We start from the raw sequence: 27,422 nt of genomic DNA, 5'->3' as shown, positions 1-27,422 counted from the left end.
TAACTACTCATTTTGAGGCATGTGGCATGGGAGGACCTGACTTGGCAGTAAGGGCAGCGACTGCAAAGGAAGAGACCGCTGTGAAAGAGGCAAAGCTTGGTGTCTCATAAACAATGGCCAGGAGTCGGAAGACTCGGGTTCCAGTGCATGCTGGCAGTGTCAGCCTTGCAATGTTTCTCGAATCTTTTCGCATGTGCAGGTCAGGAATGGTAGTACCTCATAGGGTTATAGCGGGGAGAGAGGGGACGGGCCGCTGGCTGGGCAATCAGTACGGTGTTTGCAACAGGGTAAAGCGCGCCAATCCTGTTTTCTTCTGTGTTAAGAAAACGGGCGGAGATAATACCATCCACATCCCAGAGATTGCCGTAAATGGTGATGCTAAATACCAGGTACGAAGTAGGGCACTCAAGCCCAGTTGGTCGCCTCCCATTGCCCCCACGCCGGGAGACACCCTCGGAGACTGGCGGGGTAGGCGAGCTCCCGTGCGTAGGCTCACTGGCCAGCCTAGTGCGCTCCTCCCGCGGAGCACTGTTGCTGGGGCCCCGGCAACGCCCAGCCCCAACACAAGCCAATAGTAGCAGGGCCCGGGCACCGCCCAGCTGCAAAACGGGCCAATAGCTGCGCGGCGTGGGCACCGCCCTGATCCAGCACGGGCCAATAGCAGTGTGGCCCGGTTCGGGGGGCCGCCCCCAGCGGGGATGGGAGGCGGAGAGGCGGTCACCCGCTCCGCCCCACTCCCCTCTGACCCGGTGTCTCGTCTCTCTGTCTTCCTGTTCCAAACCACGTGGACGCGCCGGGGGCTGCGGGGGCTGCGGGAGGGAACCTGGGCCGCCACAGCAGCTGTCGGCGCCACCCCGAGAGTCAAGACCCTCGCGCCCGTCCAAAGTCGCCTCGCCCCGGCCGCCCGCTCCTTTGCGGAGAGCGTGCACATGGCGACCCAGGCGCACTCCCTCAGCTACACGGGCTGCAACTTCTTGCGCCAGCGTCTGGTCCTTTCCACTTTGAGCGGGCGCCCCGTCAAAATCCGAAAGATTCGGGCCAGAGACGACAACCCAGGCCTTCGAGGTAACTCTGGGGTTGGGGAGCGCTAAGGGTGGGCGCTGAGCTGAAGAGAGACGGCTCTAATGCCCAGGGGGCCGGTGCGCGGGGAGCCTCCGGATCCTACGGGCTCGTGGGGGAGGGCTCATGGATTGTACCCCCCACCCCCACCCCCGCACCGGAACGCGCGAGAGGCTGTGCGGGAGGAGGGGTTGAGCCCTGAGGGGTGCGCTCAGCTGCGCTCTGTGCTCGGTGGCGTCTACCCACGCTGGTAGTAAACAGCTACACGTTTTCCCAGGTTTACGTGTTGCAGCAGATCCCAGGCATCGCCCCTTCACTTGTCTTCAGTCGGTCTTGCTCAGCCATAAATCTTTAAAGGAGAGAAGCAGTTTGTTGGAACGAAATGTGGTGAATGGGCAGATGTAAAGATGGAGAGAGATTTGGAGAGAAAAGTACCACTGATTGGTTCGGTCCTCTGTCCCAAAACAGGTCTCAGAAGCAGCTGCCCCCTTGGATACTGGCTGTCCCTGTCGCCATGATTTCTCGGCTGCCCTCACACATCTTGGGTGTGGATTAAAGAATTTTAGAAAATTCTTTGTTTTCAGCCGCGATTGAGATTGATGTGTGCAGGACAAGAGCTTTGAAATAAATTTTTTAACAGTCATGGGCCTAATTGCCTTGACTTTAGTAAAGGGTTGGTGACAAGCGCTAAACTACAGGCTTCCAAGCTATTTTTGCCCTACAAAGATAGATAAAAAATAAGGCCCCATTTAAACCCACATCAAGGTTAATGGCTCCGAGTTTTAGCTGGTCCCCTGGAATGACACATATATTTAAAAGCTTCTGCCTGGTTATCCCAAATTGGTAAAATAAGTTAAAGCAAAAAAGGAAAAAACAAAACAAAACCTATCTGCAAATTGAAGGAAGAGAGGGCTTATTTTTGGTCCTGCAAGCTTTCTGGATCCTGTTGATGTGTTTGATTTTGTATTGGTCCCTGCATATTTCATCATCTCTCTGAATGCATTTTCTGGACGTTTATGTTTCTGCCTCTCTTAAATGCTGATTAGTTGCACATAAGGGGAAAATGCCTTGTTATTTATGGAGATAGAAGGTTGGAAAGGAAAGAACCAGATGAACCTGTGTACTGTGGAGAGGAACCTGGTGACAGTAGGTGAGGCTTGTGGTACACTGTCATTACTGCCCTCAATGTATTGCTCAAAAACACTAAAGAAGTTAAGGAGGGGCTGCTGGCATGATTTAGGCCAGGTGCTCTTCCCCTCAACATTTCTTGCCCATATTTTGAGTCTAGCCCTTGGGCAAAGCAGTTGCTTGATCGCTCTACTCTGACATTCCCGGCCAACTCTCCCCTTCACCCCCACATTAGCCTAGAGAACTCAACACTAGCTGGATATAGTAAGAAGACAGGCTTCTGCTTCTGTGAACAGTGGGCATAGCTTTTTATTTTTTCCTTTTTTCCCCAAAATCAATAGAAGTACTTTAGAGGGGAGACCAGAGATTTCTAATGTAAATATAGTACCCATAGATACAGTTTAGTGTTTGTCTCCTGACAGGTGGCCTCCTAATATTTCATATTACAAAGAATGTTTCCCTGTTTCCCCCACCCCTGCACTGCTTGTGAGCATCTCGTCACTGACACACACATGAACAGGGCTTGGCCACTTGGGATTTTCTTGAAAAGATGCCAGACACTGGTACCTGGGGAAGGTAGTACTGGTTGGCAGATGTGTTGGTGTTTTATGAGAAGCACTATGTATAGCCTTATTTGCCTTGCGTTATTAATATACAAGGGGGAAAAGATCTCTTATTTAGATCTCATTGTGCTGGATTCAAGTCCTCAGAAACACCATAGACGTTTGCTTAATTTCTTAAAGAGGAACTGAGATATATGTGTATACATACATTCATAGATGCATATATGTGTATCTGTATACATATCTATGTAAGTGTATATACCTGCACACATATACATAAATACATGTAGCCCCTAACATGATACATCGTCATAGTCAAATGAGTCTGTGGCAGCTTGACTGGAGACATAGCCAACAGACTGTCTTACTTGTCATCTACCCCTTTCTGACTCTTCCTGACTCAGATTCTGAGAGTTGGAAAAAACTCAGCATTTCCAATAAAATCTTCAGCTCAAGTGCAACAATTATATCTCAAAGATGCTTGCTTAAATATCCCACCTGGTGTGAGCTTTGAAGGGTGGAGTGGTGCCTCTGGAACAGTCATTCAGAAAAGGTTGTGCAAGGCTTTGTGGAAGTATAAAGGTGAGAAGCTATTTGCTCCACTTTCAAGGAGCTTTCTAAGGAGGAGCTGCAAATAGTAGCTTGAGTAACTTGAAGTAGGAAGTTGTGAAGGGGCTCAGCAGAGTTAGAGCAGAGGCTTCTCCAGAGTTTGTGAGGGAAGGGTCTCTAGATCTTCTGAGCGTAACAAATGAGTTTCAGATAGTGGCTGTGGGAAGCATTGTTGGTGAAAGAAACAGCTTTTAAGTCAAAAAGTTCATTTTCTTCATTACATAGAGGTAAAATTTTTCCTAATGTCATGGTTGTGAGTTAAGAGCTTGGGCTCAGTGTTAGTCTGGGTTTGAGACCTAGTTCTGCTTTTGCTTTTAGCTATTGGGCCTCTTGAGTCTCATTTTTTTATCTGTAAAGTGAGGCCAGTACTACTGACTTAAGAGGGTTATTGTGAGGATTAAATGAAATAACACTTGAGAATGCACTGAACATGCCTGGAGTATAGGAAGAGTAAATGTTACCTGCTTTTATTACTACGCAACTTCTGCCCACTGGGTACGGTTCTGCTCTCTGGCACTCGAAATCTGTTCCTGATTCTATATGGAAACCTTTGAGATATTTAAAGAGAATTATGCCTTCTCTGTCTTCTTTTCAGTCTAAAGGTTTCTTTTTAGGTGATGACTTCACAATATTTGTGTTATATGTATAACGTAGTGATTCTTAATCGGGGGTAGTTTTGCTCCCCAGGGGATACTTGGTAGTGTTTGGAGACATTTTTGGTTGTCACAACTGGGAGGCTGTTCCTGGCATCTGGTAGGTGGAGCCCAGGGATACTGCCAAACATCCTACAGTGCACTGGACAGCTCCCCACACAAAGAAGTATTCTGTCCAAAATATCAGTGCCAATGTTGAAAAACCCTGGCCTGCGGACTTAAGTTTTTTCTTTTTCTCATATGCCTAATGGTTTGGGAATGGCAGCTTGGAGGTACCAAGCAAACTATGTAAAGATTGAGAAGAGGATAAGACACAGGTCAAACTTTGTGACTTCAGACAGCTTTGCTAATCTCTTAAATGAAAATATCTCCTTTGAAAGAGGGATTATAAGAATAAGAATTTGAATCCCAAAAGATTACTCTGGAATGGTTTTTATTAATTATACAGCTACACATGTAATTTTTACTTCACTTTTGAGGAACATGAACAAGTGTATTGTCTTGATAGACTCTTTCCATCATTGAGGAGGAAATACAATTTTTTGTTGTTGTTGCTCTTTTACTGAAGGTAAAAAAGGGAAGACATAGTTAAGTAAGATAGCTGGTGAAATTGAATTATCTACAGAATGACAGAGCCGGAAACAGATGGCAGCCAACTCCAGCCCAAAAGGCCTAGTGTCCCATCTGACTGGTTGGTGGACTGGAGTGTCCCTCATATTATAAAGCAGCTGTTGAAATGCCTCTGTTTCTGGATTTCATGAGGACTGGATCTTGTGGAGTTCTTTTGAGTTAATGTTTTCTGGGTAAGGTGAGGTCCACATGGAAAGAATTCCACAAGAATGATAATTTTTTTAAAGTGGAAATTCCAAAATGATGGACTTAGCAGTTAGGATGAGGGACTGCTACTACGCAAGTCTCTGAACAGGTCACATGAGCCTCCCTGCCTCCACTGTGAAACTGGAGAAGAATTATTTGGTCCTAGGGGAGTGCTGCACGTGGCTTAAGCAGGTAAAATTCTGAAAAAGGAGGAGTAAGTGGAATTTTAATGAAAAGAATCCTTTAAAATGTGCCAAGGTTGGATTTCCCATCATCGAGTTAAGAACCCTGCTAGTATCCATGAAGATGGGGGTTTGATCCTTGGTCTCGTTTGGTGGGTTGAGGATCCAGCTGTTGTGTAGGCTGGCAACTGCAGCTCTGATTTGACCCCTAGCCTGGCAACTTCCATAAGCTGCAGGTGAGGCCGTAAAAAAAAAAAAAAAAAAAGTGCCAAGGAAACATGCCACATAGACGTTCCTAAAGGTGAAACACCTTTTGTCAAACTGATATGTCGTTTTGGGGATAAATCTGACTGTTCATGAATTAGATCTTCTAAAAGAAGGATTGTGAAGGAAAACTATTCTCCTCTAGTCTGAATTCTTCTGACACCAGATGTGTGGGTTTTTCTCCCCACACCAAGGAATTCTCCAATTCTCAGTGGACAGTCACTGGGTGTCCTACAAATTTAACTCAATTCTCACTATCCACATGGTGATAGCATCAAATCCCACAGGTTAAAGACTCAATCCTACAAGACTCCCCTCTGACCACTTAGATGCCAAGCATAAGTCTCAGTCTCAAGTCCAGGCCAATCATACTTCAGACCAACCAGCTATAAATTGGGGGCTCCCAGACCACTTCCTGGGGTGTGATAAAATGCCTTATGAAGCTCAGGTTAATAATAAAGGATAAAGATGAACAGCCAGATGAAGAGGTACATAGGGGCAGGCCCAAAAGGGTCCTGAAGTAAGAACTTCTGTCCTGTGGAATAGGGGTTTGTTCCTCTCCCAGAATGTGGATTTCTTTACCAACCTGTAAGTTTTCTCCTGTTCAAAAGTTTTTATAGGGCTTAATTTCCAGGCACATCCCCCACCCCCGTCCCCTTAGCAAAGGTCAGTGGGTAGGGCTAAAAGTTCTAACCCTTTAGCCAGTTGGTCTTTTTGGTTACCAGCCCCATTATGAGGCTGTCTAGAGGCTCCACCCTAAGTCACTGCATAGCAAAAACTCTGGGTGTGCTCAAAAGCGGCTCTGGAGTTCCCGTTGTAGTTCAAAAAGAACTCTATCTGGCTCATTTCACTCAGTATGAGGTTCTCTAGCTCCATCCATGTTGCAAGGGGGGGTCAGGTTATCCTTACATGTATACATTACAATTACATTTTTCCCCCAGCCTTTCTTCTGTTGCAACATGAGTCTCTAGACAAAGTTCTCAATGCTATTCAGCAGGATCTCCTTGTAAATCTATTCTAAGTTGTGTCTGATAAGCCCAAACTCCCGATCCCTCCCACTCCCTCCCCCTCCCATCAGGCAGCCACAAGTCTCTTCTCCAAGTCCATGATTTTCTTTTCTGAGGAGATGTTCATTTGTGCTGGATATTAGATTCCAGTTATAAGTGATATCATATGGTATTTGTCTTTGTCTTTCTGGCTCATTTCACTCCTTGCTGTACAGTGGGAAAAAAATAATAATAAATAATTAAAAAAAAAAAAAGAACTCTATGTGGAGTTCCCATTGTGGCTCAGTGGGTTAAGAACCTGACTACTGTCCATGAAGATGAGAGTTTGATTCCTGGCCTTGTTCAGTGGGTTAAGGATCCCGTGTTGCCACAAGCCAGGGCATAGGTTGCAGATGTGGCTCTGCTTGATATTGGCATGGTTGTGGTGTAGGCTGGCAGCTGTAGGTCTGATTCCACCCCAGCCTGGTAACTTCCATATGCCACAGGTGTGGCCCTTAAAAAAAAAAGGTGGGGTGGGGTGTTGCTCTGTATGAATAACTTTTAAAAGACACTCCTGTCACAGTGTAACTTCAAGGGTTTTAGGAGCTCTGTGCCAGGAACAAAGACCAGATATATTTCTTGTTATACCACAAGGATGTGCCTATATTTATTTGAATATGGTTTGGGACTCAAAGTTGTGGATAACTTAAGTTGAGGAAGGCCTGATGACTATACTAATGATAAGTGCAAATGAAATGTTTTCTTGATTAGGAACCTGCCCTCTCATGCTTCTATTAACTGTTAAAGTTTGCTTCCATATGATGATTATCAAAACAAGCTATTCTTCTTTTAAAGACAAATGCTGGTCTAAATGGCCTATTTTAAGATATGCTTTTGCTTAGAAGCTACAAAATGCTATTCCAGGTGAAACTTGCACCATCTTTTTTTAAATAGTAAATTTTTTATTTTGAGATCTTTGTAGATTCACATGCAGTTGTAATAAATGATACAGAGGGATCCTTTTTACACTTTATCCATTTTACCCCAGTGGTAGCATCTGGAAAAACTTTAGTGCAACATCAAAACCGGGGTATTGACGTTGATAAGAGTGAAAACCACAAGGATTTCTTAGGTTGCCCTTTTATAGCCACATCCACTACTCTTCTTTCCCAACCCACTCCCTAACCATTGGCAATCACTAATCTGTAATTTTGTCATTTGAAGAACATCATATAAATGGAATCATACAATAAGTAACCTTTTGCAGTTGACATTTCATTCAGCATGATTCTCTGGAAATTTAACCAAGTTATTGTTTTTATCAAGGTCATTCCTTTTTTTCACTGAGTAATATTTCATGGTATGAAAGTATCACAGTTTCGAGCTTTTTGGCTATTATGAATAAGGCTTCTATAAAAATTCATATACAGGTTTTTATGTGGATATAAATCTTCTCTTTCTCTGGGACAAATGCCCAGGAGGGCAGTTGCTGGGTTTTATGGAAATTTGTTTGTTTAAGGGACTGTCAAACTGTTTTCCAATATGGCCTTTTCATTTTATGTTCCTACCAACAATGTAGGACCGATTTAGTTTTCTCCACATCCTTGTCAGCATTTTTGGTGTTGTCACTATTTTTAATTTTACCCATTCTGATTAGTGTGTAGTGCTTTTGTGTAGTTTAACTTGCCCACTTTTAATGGCTAATGATGTTGAATAACTTTTCATGTCTTTTGCCCAGTTTCTAGTAGGATTGTTTGTTTTTTGTTGTTTTGAGAGTTCTTTACATCTTTAGTCCTTTGTCAAATATGTGGTTTCCTACCCACTCTGTAGCTTATCTTTTCATTCTCCTAGCATGGTCTTTTGCAGGAGACATTTAAATTTTTTTTTCCTTTTTGGGCCATACCCATGACATACGGAAGTTCCCAGGCTAGGGGTCGAATTGGAGCTACAGCTGCCGGCCATGCTCCACAGCCACAGCAGTGTGGGATCTGAGCCGTGTCTTTGACCTACACCACAGCTTATGGCAATGCCAAATCCTCACCCCACTGAGCAAGGCCAGGGATTGAACCTGCATCCTCATGGATACTAGTCAGATTCATTTCTGCTGCACCATAATGGGAACTCCTGAAAACATTTTAATTTCTGTTTTTTTTTTGTTTTTTGTTTTTGTCTTTTAGGGCCACACTCTCAGCATGTGGAGATTCCCAGGCCAGGGGTTCAATTGGAGCTGTAGCCACTGGCCTACATCAGAGCCATGGCAACTGGGGATCTGAGCTGCGTCTGCGACCTACACCACACCTCACGGCAATGCCAGATCCTTAACCCACTGAACGAGGCCATGGGTTGAACCTGTGTCCTCATGGATGTTAGGTTCGTTAACCACTGAGCTACCACAAGGAACTCCCAACATTTTAATTTTAATGAAGTAAAATTAATCAAATTCTTCTTTTATTGCTTGTGTTTTTAGTGTTAAATTTAAGAACTGTTGCCTAGCCCTAGATCCTGAAGATTTCCTTTTTTTTCTCTATAAAGTTTTATAGTTTTGCATTTAATATTTAAGTTAATTTTCTGTGAGATTTAAAACTTTGGTTGATTTTCATTTTTTGGCCTATGGATGTGCAGCTGCTATAGCACCATTTGTTATGATGGCTATCTTTCTTCCATTAAATCACTTTTGCACCTCTATAAAAACCAGTTGGACATATTTTGTGAGTCTCTTACTGGGTTCTCTACTCTGTTCCACTGATCTATATGTCTATCTTTTTTTTGTCTTTTGTCTTTTGTTGTCTTAGGGCCGCACCCATGGCATATGAAGGCTCCCAGGCTAGGGATCTAATAGGAGCTGTAGCCGCCGGCCTACACCAGAACTACAGCAACTCGGAATCTGAGCCGCATCTGTGACCTACACCACAGCTCACGGCAACGCCAGATCCTTAACCCACTGAATGAGGCCAGGAATCGAACCTGCACCCTCATGGATACTAGTCGGATTTGTTTCCACTGCGCCATGACAGGAACTTCCACACTATCTTTAAAAAATTTTTTTCTTATTAGGGTCACTCCCATAGCATTCGGAAGTTCCCAGGCTAGGGGTCAAATTGGAGCTTCGGCTGCCAGCCTTTGTCATGGTTCCTAGTCAGATTTTTTTTTTTTTTGGTGAATGAGTGTTGTATTTTGTCAAATGTCTTTTCTCTATCAATTGATGTGCATCTACAACTGATACCACAGCTCAGAGCAATGCTGGATCCTTGACCCAGTGAGCTAGGCCAGGGATTGAACCCGAATCCTCATAGATACTAGTTGGGTTCCTTACTGCTGAGCCACAATAGGAACTCCAATACCACACTATCTTCTTTTTTCCTTTTCTTTTGTTTTTTGAGGGCCGCACCTGCGGCATGTGGAGGTTCCCAGGCTAGGGGTCTAATTGGAATTGCAGCTGCCAGCCTATACCACAGCTCATGGCAACACCAGATCCTCAACCCACTGAGTGAAGCCAGGGATCGAACCTGCAACCTCATAGTTCCTGGTTGGATTCGTTTCCTTTCCACCACGACAGGAACTCTAACCACACTATCTTGATTGCTGTACTTATATAGTTAAGTTTCGAAATGGGTTAGGCTGATCTCTCCAACCTTACTCTTATTTTTCATGATTGTTTAGCTGTTCTAGTTCCTTTACCTTTTCATATAAGTTTAGAATAATCTTGTCTATATCTATAAAAAAATCTTGTTAGGATTTTGCTAGGAGTTGTGTTAAATCTGTATGATAATTGTGTTAAACCTGTATGATCATCTTTACTGTATTGAATCTTCTAATCCATAAACATAGTATATCACTCTATTTAGGTCTTTGTTTTCTTTCATAAGTCCTGTACATGTTTTGTTAATTTACACCTTAATGTCTCACTTCTTTGAGCAATTATCAATGATATGTTATTTTAAATTTTGGTCTCCATGTGTTCATTGATAGTGTATAGAAATACATTTTGGGGGGATGTGTATCTTGTGGTCCTGCAACCTCATTGAATTTACTTATAGGGTTTTTTTTTTTTTTAAGTAGACTCTTTGGGATTTTTTTAGTAGACAGTCATGTCATCTGCAAATAGGAACAGTTTTATTTCTTCTTTTCTGAACTTTATGCTTTTTATTTCCTTCATATTGCACTGGGTAGGACATTTAGCACTATATTAAATAAGAGTAATGAAAGCAAACCTCCTTACTTGTTCCCTGTCACAGGGAGAAAGTGTCCAGTGTTTTGCCACAAAGTGTCACATTAGCTATGTATTTTTTTAGATGCTTTTTATCAAGGTGAGGAAGTTCCTTTTTTATTCCTGTTTTTCTGAGAGTTGTGTTTTTTGTGGCTTTTTTTTTTTTTTTTTTTTAGGGCCACATCTGAGACATATGGAGGTTCCCAGGCTAGGCGTCCAATCGGAGCTACAGCTGCCAGCCTACACCTCGGGATCTGAGCCTCGACTGTGACGTACACCACAGCTTGGGGCAACTCCAGATCCTTAACCCACTGAGCAAGGCCAGGGATCAAACCTGCAACCTCATGGTTCCTAGTCAGATTTTTTTTTTTTTGGTGAATGAGTGTTGTATTTTGTCAAATGTCTTTTCTCTATCAATTGATGTGCTTATGTTTTTTTTTTTTTTTCCTTTAGTCTGTAAATATGGTGTATTGCATTGATTGACCTTTAAATATTGAACCAGCCTTGCATTCCTGGAATAAACCCCACTAGGTAATGGTGTGTAATTCTTTCTATAACGTTTCTGAATTTTATTTGCAAACATTTATTAAGGGTTTGGAGGTATGTTCTTATATATGATATTGATTTGTAGTTTTCTATTTTGTATTCTTAGTCAGGTTTTAGTTTTTTTTTTTTTTTTTTTCTTTTTTGAACACCCCCAGACACATGGAGTTCCTCATGCTGGGCCAGGTATCCAACCAGTGTCCCAGCATTTCAGAGACACTGTCGATCCCCTTGTGCCACAGAGAGAACTTGTGGTTTTGGAATTTTAAACTAGAATAATACTTGCTTAAAATGAATTAGAAACTGTTTCCTCTTCTATTTTATAGGAGATAATTGATTTTAGTTCTTAAACATTTGTTTGACTTCTCTAATGAAACCGTAAAAGTTTAGAGATTTCTTTTTTTTTTTTTGAGTTTTAGAAAATATTCTTTCAATTTCCTTAATGGTTATAGGTTATTTTTTTGAGTTTTAGAAAATATTCTTTCAATTTCCTTAATGGTTATAGGTTATTTAAAGTATCAGTTTCATTTGGTGAATTGTGATAATTAGTTTTTTGGAGAAGTGGTCCATTTTATCTGAATTGTTGAATTTATGTCTGTAGAGTTCACAGTATTCCCTTGTTATCCTTTTGATGTCTGCAGGATCTGAAGTGATATTCCCTGTTTCATTTCTAATACTAGTGATTTGTTATCTTTTTTTTTCAGTCTTGCTCAAGGTTCATCATATTATTTATCGTGTTTCATTGATTTTTCTCTATATTTCTGTTTTCAGCTTCATCTGTTTATGCTCTTATTTTTATTATTTCCTTCACTTGCTTTGGGTTTATTTATGTTGAGGTGAAACAGATTATTTGAAATCTTAACCTGCTGCACCACCTCAGGAACTCCCCCTTTTTTTTCTCTTTTAATGTAGGCATTTAGTGCAGTAAACTTCTCTCAACACTGCTCTAGCTGTGTCCCACAGATTTTGATATGTCATATTTTAATTTTCATTCAGTTCAGTGTGTTTCTTACCTTTATGACTTACTTTTTGATCCATGGGTTATATATGTGTGTTTTTTTTTTTTCCAAGTGTGGGTATATTTTCATGTTATCTTTTTGTTATTGATTTCAGTTTGATTCCATTATGTTTGGCGAATACTATCTGTGTGATTTCAATTACTTTAAATTTCTTGAGGTTTTTTTAATGGCCCCCAATTTGGTCTGTCTTGCTATATGTTCCATGGGCTCTTGGAAATAATGTATATTCTGCTCTTGTGAGTTAGGTGTTCTGTAAGTGTTGCTTAGATCCTGTTGGTTGATGGCATTGTTCTCTGTCTTTGCTGATTTTTTGTCTAGTTGTCCTACTGATTATTGAGAAAGGGGTATTGAAATTTCCAAGTGTAATTGTGGATTGTCTGTATCCTTTGAGTTTGAACAGTTTTATCCTCATATATTTTGCAGCTTTGTTGTTTGGTGTATCTGGGCTTGCTCTGTCTTAATGGATTGACTCTTTTATTATTATATAATGTTGTCCTTCTCTGTCTTTAATAATTTTCTGAAGTGGAAGAAATACTCTAGTGCATTAGGGTTAAGAGAGGCTAATTCCTCCCTAAGTATTTGAAGAAAAGGACTAGAACCAAAGGGCTTGGATATTAATAGGAATCTTGAAGGTGGTCAAACAGCATAAATCAGAGAATTAAGTTTTCCTTTGATTTAACTTCTTTTACAAATTTTTATATAAGCAAAATGAAATATTGAGAAAAACTGGACAGTATGGACAAAAAAGAGTAATATTTAGTGTTACAAGTAAAGCAGCAGTAAAAAAATTTTATACATATATTCTAGCATATTTCTGTTTCTGTAAGGTAGAGTTCTAGATGTGGAATTGGTAGACTAAAAAATTATGCTTTTTAGGATTTCCCATTGTGGTTCAGTATTGCTGCAAGTTGGGGTGTAGGTCACAGATGTTTGTCAGATCCCGCGTTGCTGTGGCATAGGCAGGCAGCTGCAGTGTCAATTCGACCCTTAGCCTGGGAACTTCCATATGCCTCAGGTGTGGCCCTCAAAAGAAAAAAAAATTATGCTTAAAAAAAATGGGAATGTGGGGTCAAATTGAAGGCTGTGAAATCCTCTTGCTTAATTGTAAGATAGCTTTTCTGTCGATTGTTAATTTTGTTCATTGTAGTGAATATCCACTAGGTAGATATACCCATGTAGCTATGAACCCATGTCAGGAGATGAAGCATGACCAGAAACCAACAAAACCCCTCTCATGCTTGTTTCCAGTCATGCCGTTTCCTTCCACACCCCAGCATAAACAGTAAATTAACTTTTTGTACCATAGATATGTTTCTAAAGTATTAACCATATTTATATAGGTGGAGTCATAGAGTATGCATTTTATGTGTGTGTAGCTTTAATTCTGTGTTGTGATTGTGAGATTCATCTCTGTTGTAGCAGTAATAGTTTGTGGATTTTCATTACTGTCTCATTTTACTAAGATGTCATAATTTATGTATTCTAGGTTTAAGTATTGCAGGTATCTTGTTCCACTCTGTGTCTTGTCTTTTTATATTCTTAATGGTATCTTTTGATAATTGATAGTTATGCTTTTGATGTAGCTCAATTTATAACTCTTTCTGTGGTCTTTTAAAGAAATCTTGCCTACCCCAAGGCCATGAAGAAATTCTCTTTGAACTTCTTAAGGCTTCTGTTTTCAGATCTAAACTATTATGTTAAATAAATTCATTCTTTGTATTTTTTGAAACAGGATTTTACTGAAAAATAGATGTTGAATTTTATCATATACCTTTTCAGTAGCAATTAAGCTAGTTATGCTATTCTCCCCACCCCCATTTTTTATATTTTAATCTTGTATTTAATTATGTTGAGGTTTTCCTTGTGTTTTATCTGCAGTCCATTCGTGGGATATACCCTTTTTATCATAATGAATAGTTTTGTAAAAAAAGTATTGTCTCTTTTCTAAAATTTTCCTTAGGAGTTTTCATTTTTCCTTATTAAATGAGGTTAGCTCGTAATTTACCTTTTGTGTGTTTGTGGTGCTCTTGTGTGTCCTAAAATTGAAGTCAACACTATGCATTTTAGTTTGTTCTTTGTAATGTGTAAAATAATAAGAATTATTTTTCTCCAAATATTGGGGGAAAATTTCTAGTAACTTTATCAGTGTTCTTCTCTGTTTATTACTTGATGAATTTCCCACATTCCCTTTGTTTTAGGTTTTGTCTTTGTTTTATTTGTTTGATTTATCTTTTTACATAACTATCAATTTTTTTTTTTGTCTTTTGTTGTTGTTGTTGTTGTTGCTATTTCTTGGGCCGCTCCCGCGGCATATGGAGGTTCCCATGCTAGGGGTCCAATTGGAGCTGTAGCCACAGGCCTACGCCAGAGCCACAGCAACGCGGGATCCGAGCCGCGTCTGCGACCTGTACCACGGCTCACGGCAACGCCGGATCGTTAACCCACTGAGCAAGGGCAGGGACCGAACCCGCAACCTCATGGTTCCTAGTCGGATTCATTAACCACTGCGCCACGACGGGAACTCCCTATAATGAGAATTTTTTAATGTAATAGGTAGTTATGTAAAAAAATAAGTGCTGCATAGTATTATAAAGATCTTTCATAGGCTATGTAATGAGAGTAGTATTTTTTTATTTTATTTTTTTTTAATTTTTAGCCACCCCACGGCATATGGAACTCCCGGGCCAGGGATCAGATCTGAGTTGAAGTCGTGACCTAAGCCGCAGCAATACGGAATCTTTAACCCACTATACCAGGCCGGGGATCGAACCCAAGTCCTAGCACTCCTACGATGCTGCCAATCCTGTCATACCACAGTGAGAGCTCCATTGAGAGTAGTATTTATTGGCTGTTTAAATTGTGTTGCAGTACCTTTGTTTGTATTTTTCAATTTGATTTTTATGTATTTTTAGAAACACATTTACATGGCATGAAATTCAAAGGGAACAAAAAGGTTTACAGAGTCTCTCTCTGTTTGTCTGTTTCTCTTTCCCAATCTTCCTTTCCTATGAAGCAACCAGTGTAGCTAGTTTGTTCTGTTTCTTTTCAGGGCTGTTTTTTCCATAAGTAAGTGAATACATACTTTTTCCTTTCTTCACACAAAGGCCATCTGCATGATTACTTTTTTCTACTCAGTATACTATGGAGATGATTCTTATCAGTATATAAAAAAAATCACATTAGGTTTAAAGCTGCAGAGTGTTCTAATATGTAGATGTGTCACAATTTATTTAAGCAGACTAGTATTTCTAGAATTTGAGTTGTTATAATACTTTTAAGTTAAAAGCATTTATTCAGATTTGCTCCTGTTTTTAAAGTATAGATAATATACATCTTTTTCTTTCTCTCATTCCCATTCTTTGAGACATGGTTTTGCCTTTCTTGGTGAGGAACAGGTCAGGCTGATGACTGTCACTAAGTCTTGTGGAGGTTATGGGGAAATGAGCTCACTTCTTTGAGGGGCTAAAGAAGGGAGGGCATTAAGTATGAGAGTAGAATTTAAGGAATCCTGAAATAAAAGGTCGTAATGGTACACATTAGTTTAACATATGAAATAAAATAACAAACAGTTCATAAGGAGTTCCTGTTGTGGTTCTGTGGAAACAAATCTGACTAGTATCCATGAGGACGCAAATTCAAGCCCTGGCCTTTCTCAGTGGGTTAAGAATCTGGCGTTGCCATGAGCTGTGATATAAGTCACAGACGTGGCTCGGATCTAGGATTGCTGTGGCTGTAGCATAGGTTGGTAGCTACAGCTCCGATTCAACCCCTAGCCTGGGAACCTCCATATGCCATGGGTTTGGCCCTAAAACAGACAAAAAAAAAAAAAAATTAATAAGACACAAAAGTAGTGCTTAGAAAATGAACATCCCTGTGATCCCATCCAGGTCAAGGACTAGAACATTGTGCACACCTTTGTGCCTCTTTTCATTCACCACTCCTTTCCATGCCTCTGCTGCTGGTTAGCCCCTCTCCTGACCGTCATGGTCTTCATGTTGATTCTCTTCATAGCTTTGTAACCTAATTATGAATTCCTAAACAATGTAGTAAAATTGTGCTTACTTTTGGAACTTTCCCCCAAATGTTAGATATCTGAAATTTTGGACCTAGGAGCAGTTTTGAAGAGGAAATGAAGAGGCAAGGAATCCTACCCATCTTGTCTCAATGAAGTTTGAGATTTGTTTTAATATTATTAGGTGAACTCAAGAACTTTTTTGTACCAGGTGATGGAGCTATATCTTCACTGTTGCCAGGATTTCTGAACTAGCTCTATGTTTGGTTCTTTGAACTACTCCTTCTAAAGTATCTGTTTACTGTGATCTGGGGCTGGTCCTGCCTGGAGGTCTCTTGGTGCCTGTTTTTGTCTTAGTTGTATTTCTCTGTTGGGTGTTTTTAACTGTAGTTCATGCTCGAGAGCCCTTGTGGATTGAAAAAAACTACTTCCAAAGTAATTTTGATTTCTTCTCTTTCCTAATCTCTAAAAGCTATAGGGTTTATAATCTTGGGCTTTATTCATAAATGCTTGTTCCTCTCTCCCATTTAGGCACCCTGCAAGCTTGAGCAAAATAAGAGTTTCTGTTTTTCTGCAGAATACCTTACATTTTCTATAAACTTAGATAGAAAGTGGCATTGTGTTATAGATGATGCCTACTTTTAAAAAGCATATTTTGGTATGAAAAGACCATAAAAATAATTTCTAGTTCAGTTTTGTAGTTGAGTTACTTCTGAACTTTTGTGATATTATTTATACTGCAATCTTATATACATACAAATATGTGTAAAACTTAAGACTAAAATTTCATGAACAGTATTCTTACTATATAATTTCGATATTGTTTCTTTTGTTCTGATTTCATTAAAAATAAATGTTGAGGAGTTCCTTTTGTGGCTCAGTGGTTAACGAATCCGACTAGGAACGATGAGGTTGCAGTTTCGATCCCTGGCCTCGCTCAGTGGTATAAGGATCTGGGATTGGTGTGAACTGTGATGTAGGTCGCAGACATAGCTTGGATGCCACGCTGCTGTGGCTGTGGTTTAGGCTGACAGCTGTAGCTCCAAGTTGACCCCTAGTCTGAGAACTTCCATATGCTCTGGGGGTGGCCCTAAAAAGAAAATAAATAAATAAATGCATGTTGATTGGGGATTGTTAAATTGTCTTCAGGATCCTAGTAAATCACTGCCTACAGTTGAAAAGTACCATGATTTTGCAGAGGAAGATGTCGGGTCTGAGGGGTTTAACTGAGTTAAGCAAACCAGTGTCGTGGTGTGGTTAAGAGCATGGACTTTGGAGAAGGGCAGACTTGGGTTCAAATCCAGTCTCTGCCACTTGCCAGTCGTTTAACCAGGACAAGCTAATCAGCATTCTTGGGCCTCCGCCTTCTGTAAAATGGGAAATGCTTCCTGAGAGGTTTATGAGGATTAAATAAGGTAAGCATTCATACAGAGCTGCTGTTACTAGCCATTATGCCTTGTTTCTGGACTTAAGGGAGTTTCTCTGACTTCTAGCCAAGTGCTCTTTGTACAGATTGCAGAATATGTTGTGACAGGAGTTATGGGACAATGTTAAGTAACGGAACAGGTGGATGGGAATTGCTTAGTGATCTGCTGACCCTTGGGATCAGTTTAGGTGACTGCTAAGGTCTGTGCTTGCAAACTCTGCTAATTTATTATAGGAGTGGGAACTGGGAAAGCGTCAGGCTGTCACCATGCCTTCAGGGCGGAAGACTTGTCTTTCTGTCCTGTTCATGAGAGGGAGGTTGAAATTAAAGCGTGTGTGTGCATGTGTGTGTAAAATCAACTCAGGAGAAGGACAGAGGACCTGTACTCTTCATTCTACCTCTTCCTGCATTTCACATTAAGATATACTCCCTCATTTTTTAAAGAATAGCCAGCTTTTATATTTTAGATAACAATTTATTCATGAAAGTAATTGAAGCAAATTTGAACATTAAAATTTAAACAAGAAAATGAAATTCACACAAGTCCTACCATGAAGAAAAACCTGTTATTAATATATGATGTTGTTCTTCCAGTCTAAAGGTGGCACAATACTGTATATTCAAGCACCTTTGTAATAGAATTAAAAACTGGAGTGTTAGATAGCTTTAGATCAGTAAGATGATACAGGAAGGAGAGGGACACTTTGTTGAATGGGAGAGACAGTAATCCCTTACTGTCTCTGAGACGGAGAAGTGAAGTGGCCCTCGATTTAATCTTCCCTATCAGATATTCTAGAGCAAGTAAGAACTTGACTTTAAAACTCTTTCCTGGAGTTCCCATAGTGGCTCCAGGGTTATGAACCTGATTAGCGTCCATGAGGATGCCGGTTCGACCCCTGGCCTCGCTCAGTAGGGTTAAGGATCTGGCATTGCCATGAGCTGACATATAGGTCACAAACAGGGCTTGGATCCCTCATTGCTGTAGCTCTGGCATAGGCCAACGGCTACAGCTCCGATTTGACCCCTAGCCTGGGAACCTCCATATGCCATGGGTGTGGCCCTAAAAAGACAAAAAAAAAAAAAAAGCCCCCAAAACTCTTTCTTACTTTCTGCCATTTCACCATTTTTTTGGCACACACCTCTGAGGTCTGAAGAACAGGTGGATATTATGCTGCTGAAGTTAATATCCTATTACAGTGCTGATAGAGTTGCTATTTTTGTGGAATATGAAAGCCAAATTGTTTCTCCTAGTTCTACTAAACATGTATGTGCTAGAAAGTGCTTTTCAGCTGCTTCATATTCCATAGTGAAGCTCAGTGAAGCTCGTCAGGTTCTGAGAAGAACCCAGATGTGATGCAGGAAGAAACCTACCCTGCACTGCACTACTTGGATGGGATGTACTGTCTGGAAACCTAACATGTTTTCTTTCTCCCCCACAGATTTTGAAGCTAGCTTCATAAGGCTATTGGACAAAATAACTAATGGTTCTCGAATTGAAATAAATCAAACAGGTAAACTTTTTTTCCCGTTCCTGAAAATACCTACATGTGTTACTTAAACAGTCCTCTATTATTCACTCTTTTTGATGGTGTAAATATTATATTTGGGTGGAAAGACTTGGTTTCCTGACTGTGATAATAGTCATCTGGTCATGGTATGTGAAATCTGCCAATTTAAGAGGTGTTCACTTGATTAAGGAAGTTAAAAGACCAAAAATTTCAGATGAACAGACAAGCACTCCCTCTTTCAAACAATGAAAATATTTTATGCCTTACATTTACATACAACTTTTCTTTCTTTTTCTTTTTTCTTTTTTTTTTTTTTTTTGTTTTTTGCTTTTTACGGCCACACTGTGGCAAATGGAAGTTCCCAGGCTAGGGGTTGAATCAGAGCTGCAGCTGCACGGCAATACGGCAACACCGGATCCTTAACCCACTGAATGAGGCCAGGAATCGAACCCGAAGTCTCATGGGTACTAGTTGGATTTGTTTCCGACGGGCCACAGGGGGAACTCTGCGTACAACTTTTCAACACCCATTTAACTTATGTTGTCACAATAAAATCTTGCAGCAAACTCTCTGAGGTAGTTGTATTGCTGAATTTATTTTTTTATTTTTCTTTTAAAATAAGCTTATACAGGTATATGCAAAAAATGTGAAAGTCTCTTCACCTGTGTTCATTCCTTCTCCCAGGGGCAGCTATGGTCACAGCTTAGGGTCTGTGTCTTGGTCTTCTTTATGTGCATTTGCTCTCATGGGCACTTTTGTATCTTTTTTTTCAGGGCCCCACCTGAGGTGGCACATACAAGTTCACAGGCTAGGGGCTAAATTGAAGCTGTAGCTGCCGACCTTTACCACAGCCACAGCAATGCCAGATCAAAGTTGATCTACACTGCAGCTCACAGCAACGCTGGATCATTAACCCACTGAGCACTGAGCGGGACCAAGGATTGAAGGCGTGTCCTCATGGATACTAGTTGAATTTGTTACTGCTGAGACACAACAGGAACTCCTACTTTTGTATTTTTTTTTTGTCTTTTTGCCTTTTCTAGGGCCGATCCCGCAGTATATGGAGGTTCCCAGGCTAGGGGTAGAATCGGAGCTGTAGCTGCCGGCCTACGCCACAGCAACGCTGGATCCGAGCTGCATCTGCAACCTACACCATAGCTCACGACAATCCCGGATCCTTAACCCACTGAGCAAGGCCAGGGATCAAACCTACAACCTCATGGTTCCTAGTCAGATTTGTTAACCACTGTGCCACGACAGGAACTCCATACTTTTGTATCTTAAACCATGAACAGGGTCATGCTTTTCTGTTCTGCAGCCAGCTTTTTTCATTAGCACAGATGTCTCAGGGAATTTTCTTGCCAGGCATATACAGGTCCATCTCAGTATGTCAGTGGGCCTTATATATTATACCATTGTATGGATGTGTGGTATATATGTTGGCTCTCTTAAGAAAGAAGACAAGCTTGCCATCATAAGTGGCCATGAGACTCATTGACGTGTAGCTTCATTCAGTCATTCCTCACAGAGAATAGGTTTCAGGCATAAAATATCAGGTGCCCTTTGCAAGCTATGATTCCCTTAGTCTTCTTTAGCTTGTTTATTTTGAAATTTCAGGGAATTTTTTTCAGTTTTTTTTTTTTAATTGGTGAATCAGAGAGCAAGTAATTCTATCATTTTCTAATCACTTTTGCAGCTTAGATTGGGAAATAAGACATTTACATGATCCTGCTTCCTTCCACCTTAGGTATCGTCCCTGCCCCAATTGGAATAGAAGCTTTCATTCTGATTATTTGGTCAGTTTCTCATTTAGTTAATTTGTAGGCATAAACAGATTTGCTGAGTTCATTGGTTATATAGTCTTTCCTTTTCTGGCTGTACCGTAGCTGAGGCAATGCTGGATCCTTAACCCACTGCACCGCACGGCGACTTCCAGGAATTTTTTTTTCTTTTTTTTTCCCCGTGGCATATGGAAGTTTCCAGGCCTAGGGATCAAATCTGAGCTGCAGCTCCCAGCATACACCACAGCCACAGCAACACCAGATCCAAGCTGCATCTGAAACCTACACTGCATGTAGCTCATGGCAACACCAGTTCCTTAACCCACTGAGTGAAGCCAGGGATCGAACCCTCATCTTCATAGATACTAGGCAGGTTTGTTACCACTGAGCCACAAAGAGAACTCCTGGGTTTTGGTTTTTAATACAGTAAAATGTATGTTTATTTTATGAAGCTCTCGAGGGCTGCTTTCCTTTTGGTGACTAAACATAGCACCTTCCTCTAAATTTGTTTATTGATAAATTGTGCTGGAAGATACTGGCCAGAGATTATGGGCCTCAGAAATCCTATGTTCACAAAATAGAAATAGATCCACAGACATAGAAAACAAACTTATGGGAAAGGGGAAAGGGGCAGGGTGAGGGGGAGAGGATAAATTGGGAGTCTGGCTTTAACCTGTACCCCTAATACATAAAAAATAAATAACCAACAAGGACCTAAAGGGAACTAACTATACTCAATATTTTGTAATAACCTATAAGGGAAAAGAATCTGAAAAAAATAAGTGTATATGTATGTATAACTGAATCACTTTGCTATACACCTGAAACTACCTATACTTCAATTCAAAAAATTAAAATACTATGTTCACTTATTCACACCTGAATGATGAAATAGATTCATCTATTTATTTTATTTTTCCTCCAATGTGTAAACCTAGTAAGAAACTTTTTAGATGATATGAATATTTGAAAAATAAATAATTTCCACCCAAACTACTCAGTAATTTTGGATATTTTCATTTGTTACTATTAAATTAACATAGCTACTGTTAATGGAAGTAAGTGTCATAAAGCACTTGTTTTCTCTGGTCACCTTGCTTGGTAAGAGTGGTCTGTGGGCCACCTCCTTTCCTGGGCCTGAAAGAAGCTGATTGCTGGCATGATGGTTTCAGAACATCATTTGTAAACCCACACGGTGGCACTGTCTGAGAGTGTGCTGTTATGAGACTAGGGTGCCTATTAGGATATCTCCTCTGTGCCCTGCCACGACTTTGGCAGTTCAGATGGCCTAGGGAGGGGTTTAATTTATTACTGTTTATTAAATTACACTCAGTTTATTATTGTTACAGAGGCTTGACAGTAATGAGTCAGCTTTTGGAGTGGAGCGTGTGGGCTCTTACGAATGGCATTTCGAACTGTCTTGGATGCCCTTGCCAGACTTTCCCTTGGGACTCACTGCCTTCATTGCCTTTGTGATACTAAGTTTCTTTTTCTGCTGACTTTGTTTCCTCCGGTGTAAGGAACAACCTTATATTATCAGCCTGGCCTCCTGTATGGCGGGTCCGTGGAACATGACTGCAGCATCCTTCGAAGCATTGGCTATTATCTGGAAGGTCTTCTTTGTCTGGCTCCATTTATGAAGCACCCGCTTAGAATAGTTCTGCGAGGAGTGACCAATGACCAGGTTGACCCTTCGGTGAGTAGTGAGGCCACACCATGGTGTGATTTTTTTTTTTTTTAATGTCTTTTGTCAAAACCCGACTTTTGAGAAACCAGTTCCTGATAAAGCACAGGTTTATTCTTGAGTGTATTTGTTTTGTTATTTACCTTGAAATTTAGAGGTTAATCACTCCAGAAGGCAGATAAGCCAAGATTCAGAATCATCAGATTCAGTGATGATTGTTACTATTTGTCAAGGTGCCTTTCATTGTCATGTCTTAAGAACCTTCAGAACAGATGCTTGCAGTCTCATCATGGTTGACATGAAATATGGCTCTGTTGGCTGGGGTGCATGAGAGTGGAATTTTCATAAGGTCATGTGATAGTTGAAACTGGAAGGCAACAGACCAAAATTTTAGGCAGAGAATGATATCTCCTACACTGTGGCATCATTTCAGGAGTTCCCACCGTGGCGTAGTGTAAACGAATATGACTAGGAACCACGAGGTTTCGGGTTCGATCCTTGGCCTCTCTCAGTGGGTTAAGGATCCAGCGTTGCCGTGAGCTGTGGTATAGGTTGCAGATGAGGCTTGGATTCTTCATTGCTGTGGCTCTAGTGTAGGCTACCTGCAGCAACAGCTCCAATTTGACTCCTAGCCCGGGAACCTCCACATGCTTTTTGCCCTAAAAGGACAAAAAGACAAAAATAAATAAATAAATAAAAATTAAAAAAAAATCATTTTGATTTAGGCTTCAACCATAAACTTTAAGGACTCCTTCCGAGAAGAGTTTGCAGATTTAGCAAAAGGGCATAAGGACAGGGAAGGTGTATATGAGATTTGCTAGTTTGTAGGCACCAGAAGCTTCTTATTAAGTTTTCTAATTTTTCTCTATGTGTAGATTGTTTAATATATAGCAGGAATGTTGATTGTGGCCACTGCAAGCATCTTAATGTCAGTCTGGGTTGGATTTTGTTGTACGTCTGTCTGAGAGAGAGATTGGTTGATTAGAATGGGCCTGCCTTAGGGAGGCAAGGACCCATACTTTTTGGATGCACTACTGCTGTCCAGAGAAGCTATGTTCAGGCTGAGAGCCATGGCGAAAAGTCCTCACTGAGGGTGCTTGTCTTCACCTCTGCAGACATTGGACCAAGACCACAGAAGGGGTGGCTTCTGAGGCAGAGTGTGAAGTGTGTAGCTTATTTAATGGGGGAAGACCAATTAAGTGGTACAGTGAGAACCCCAAAGCAGAGATTCCTGGATTCACCAAGATACTTACCAGGGTATAAACATAGTTTCCCCAATTCTTAGGAATTCAAGTTCATAAACTTTTCTATGAGCTTATTATGTACCCAGGATCCTGAGTATAGTGCAAGATCTTAAATTCTTAGCTGTATAGGAATGTTGCATAAACTGTTCAGAATTTTAAAATAATTTCAAATGATTACATTTTCACTGCATTTTCTGGAAGAGTCTAGGAGATGGGTCCTTCAGTTAAAAGTATGAGAAGAGACCTCTATACTTTCAGATTGAGATGTGGAGGGGAGGGTGCTTAGAATATTGGGAAGAAGCCCTGAAATGTACAGGAGACATTGGCGCCATGTGTACCAGTTTCGTACTCTTTTTCTATAATTGCCAGTGGTCTTAAAAGGTGTTATCACCAGCAATATTAAAATTTACATATTTAACGTATTAACAGTAACAACGATTAATTGAGGAATTCCCCAGAAATAATACTTAATTCTTTTGCAGAGTATTAAATTTATTTTTGTTTTTCTATGCTGAAGGACTGTCTGCTTTTGCTAGCTGTATGACTAAAATGACCTTAGTTATTAGTACCTGGCTACAGCCCAGGATACAATAAATATACCTAATCCTGGATAAAAAGTAACTTCTTCAGCCTGTGGCTTCTTCATTTTGAGCTTTCTCTTTAGTGTATGGTTTCCCCATCAGTTTATGTCCACATCTACTCTGCACACAAGGTTGACTATGATGAGTTCTGCCCTTAGGGAGCTTGGCCTCAGGGGGTGGTCATCATGAAAACAGCTAGGAAGAAGACCCTTGGGCTCTGATAGAAGCACAAGGAAAGTGCTGAGGGCTGGGGAGGACTTTCAAGAGGAAGGAAAGCCAGAGTCAGTCATGTTTTAGGAAGATAACTCTGGAGCTGAAAGAAGAATGAATTGCAGAGATGTCAACTAATTTGAACATTACATAGATGGAAGTGGAAACGGTAGGGACTGATATCAAGGGCAGTGTGGAGGGGAAGACTTCAAACTTGATAACTAATGGGAGATGAGATAGGAGGAAGGAGTCATAAGTAAGTCCATGATTCCTGTCCTGGTTGACTGGAAGGATCGTAATCAGAAGAGTTTAACACAGGGAAAAGGAAAATGGTAGTGGGATGATGGATGATGTGTTTGATTTTGGTCCTCTTCCTGGAATGTTGGTGGGATATCCATAGAGGATGTCCAGTTGAATGCTGGAAACTGTTGTCTGGAGTCTCAGAGATAGATCATCAGCCTCTTAGCTCCTGATATTTCATTCCCTAGGAGAGTGAGATTGGCTAGTGCAAAGGTTGAATACTGGCGGCTTTTGCCTCATTTAATCCCCTAGTGTTTTTCCTTTGGCCTGCAGTGTGTGCTGGTCGTATGTGTATCTGACTTGGTTGTTCATGTTTGAAACTCCAGAGTTTACAGTGTAGTGGGTCGGTGTGGCAGCACTGAAGGGCTTTTCCATGACAGCCATGGGGTGGAGCTGAGTAGCACCTGCCGTCTTTGGATAAGGCATGGGATCTTCAGTTGGACACAGGTCATAGCAGACCTCCTCATTCATTTAACTTCCCTTTCTGGCCTCTGTGAGCAGTAGAGTTTTAGCTCCATGGTCCCAGAGACTAAGAATAGAAGAAGAAGGAGTATGTAAGGTATGAGTGGGGCAAAGGATCTGGAGACAGTGACTGCTGAGATAGAAATATTTGAAGAAGCCAAGCAAGAGTTGAATTCTGAGAAGCCCAGGATAATCCAAGAGTTAGTCTTTTCAAGAAATTGCATTAGGGTTGAGCAGGGAGATTTGACAGTGAGGAGTTTATTGACCATTGAGAGAGCAGTATCATTAGGGTGCAAGGACAGGCACAGCTCCAGAATGAGTAGGAAATAGGACCATGGGAGGTTAGAGATTCTTCCAGAAGGTTAGATAGGATGATTCCTTAAGAGCTGAGGTTGGGCAAAACAAAATAAAAAAAAGAAGGAATTCCTGGGTTGTCTGTGCCACAGTGTGGGTTTGCTCCTTGTTCTAGTGGACTGGGTTAAGGATCCAGTGTTCTCGCAGCTGTGGTGTAGGTTGTAGCTGCAGCTTGGAGGCTCAGATTCATTCCCTGGCCTGGGAACTTGCACGTGCAATGGATGTGGCCAAAAAAAAAAAAAAAAAAAAAGGGGTAAAGAGCTGAGATGGTGAGATTGGGTTCTGGGGTGGGTGGGGGGAGCATTTCTATGCATGTGGAAGTTCCCAGGTCAGGGATTGAACTTGTGCCGCTGTAGTAACCAGAGCCACTGCAGTGACCACAGTGGATCCTTAACCCGCTGAGCCACAAGGGATTTCCCCATTGGGAACTTTTAAATCGAGAGAAACTTGAAGAAGAATGAGTGTGTAAGGTATGAGTGGGGCAGAGAAGCTGGAGACTGTGACTGTGGAGATAGAAGCATTTGCAGAAGCCAAGCAGGAGTTGAATTCTGAGAAGCCAGCTTATAGACTACGGCAAAGCTATAATGGAGAAGGAAAGAGTTAAAATAAAAGGGGTAGTGGAATTTAATAAGGCAAACTCTTGCAGGCATCCAGCAAGGATGAGGACTGAAAGTTGAAGTGATGGAATGAACCTTATAAAGAGGTAGAAACATTGTTCCTTGGAGGCAAAAGGATAGGAAATGGGGATAAATCTTTTTTTTTTTAAATCTCTTTAGGGCCGCACCTGTGGCACATGGAGGTTCCCAGGCTAGGGACTGAATTGGAGCTGGAGCTGCAGCTGCTGGCCTATGCTGCAGCCACAGCAACGTGGGATCTGAGCCACATCTGCACCCTACACCATAACTCATGGCAATGCAGGAATCTTAATCTACTGAGCGAGGCCAGGGATTGAACCTACATCCTTATAGATGCTAGTCAGATTCGTTTCCGCTGAGCTACGATGGGAACTCCTGGGAAGAAATTTTGAGAGAAAAAGTTCCGCAAGGTCTCCTTGGAATCTCAGTGATTTGATACCAGAGCCCCCCAGTTGATATTTACTGGTGCCATCAAGCTGGTCAGATGGTGAGTGAAGAGTCTATTCCTTTTCAGTAGTGTCTTGGAAGGGAAAAGAAGTTAAGTAAAGTCTACTGTGTGTTGGGCACTGTTCTAGGTGTACATATGTCTGTATCCATATTTACTTGATTCTTGAGATGAGGTGTGTGTTCCTGTCACTGTTTTAGACCAGGTAACTAAAGAGCAGGTTTCTTCTCCTTTTTTTTCAATGGTGTGGATTTGATCATATTTTTACCTGTTGATTGACTTCTGTGAGGGTGACGCTTTTGCCGTGAAGTTCCACTTGGGTCAGAGTTTTGCTTTTCTCTCTGACCACATAGTGGCAGATTAGTTTCCCTTAAAACCTGCAGACCACCCCCACTCCGCTAGAAACAGCATGTGGAACCCCGGAGGCTGAGGAACATGTCCAGTCCAGCCCCTCTTTTTTTTTTTTTTTCTTCTTTTTTCGGTCTTTTTTTAGGGCCATGCTTGTGGCATATAGAAGTTCCCAAGCTAGTTGCTATGGCTGGGACCTACACCACAGCCATGGCAACATCAGGTCCTTAACCTCTTGAGTGAGGCCAGGAATCAAACCCGAGTCCTCACACGGACACTGCCTGGTTCTTAACGCTGAGCCATACCAGGAACTCCCAGCCCTTCTTTATACAATAGGAAGCCAAGGCTGTGGGGAGATAGTATCTGTGTCTTAGAGCAGGTAAAAGGCAGAGTGGGGCCCACA

The 27,422-nt window shown here is 41.2% G+C and overlaps 1 protein-coding gene across 1 annotated transcript in view; it reads left to right on the top strand.

Moving 5' to 3' along the window:
• Positions 1-720: 720 nt before the first annotated feature.
• Positions 721-27,422, top strand: part of RCL1 (RNA terminal phosphate cyclase like 1) — a 60,679-nt gene continuing 33,977 nt past the window's right edge. Inside the window, 3 exon segments of the mRNA XM_047767686.1 lie at positions 721-1,065; positions 18,907-18,978; positions 22,277-22,452. Of these exon segments, the coding sequence (XP_047623642.1) occupies positions 930-1,065; positions 18,907-18,978; positions 22,277-22,452 (384 nt within the window). The 5' untranslated portion in view covers positions 721-929.

The sequence above is a fragment of the Phacochoerus africanus genome, chromosome 2 (genome assembly GCF_016906955.1).
Source record: "Phacochoerus africanus isolate WHEZ1 chromosome 2, ROS_Pafr_v1, whole genome shotgun sequence".
Classification (NCBI taxonomy): domain Eukaryota; kingdom Metazoa; phylum Chordata; class Mammalia; order Artiodactyla; family Suidae; genus Phacochoerus; species Phacochoerus africanus.
Note: the sequence above shows the minus strand (reverse complement) of the source record. Positions and strands in the feature narration are given on the sequence as shown.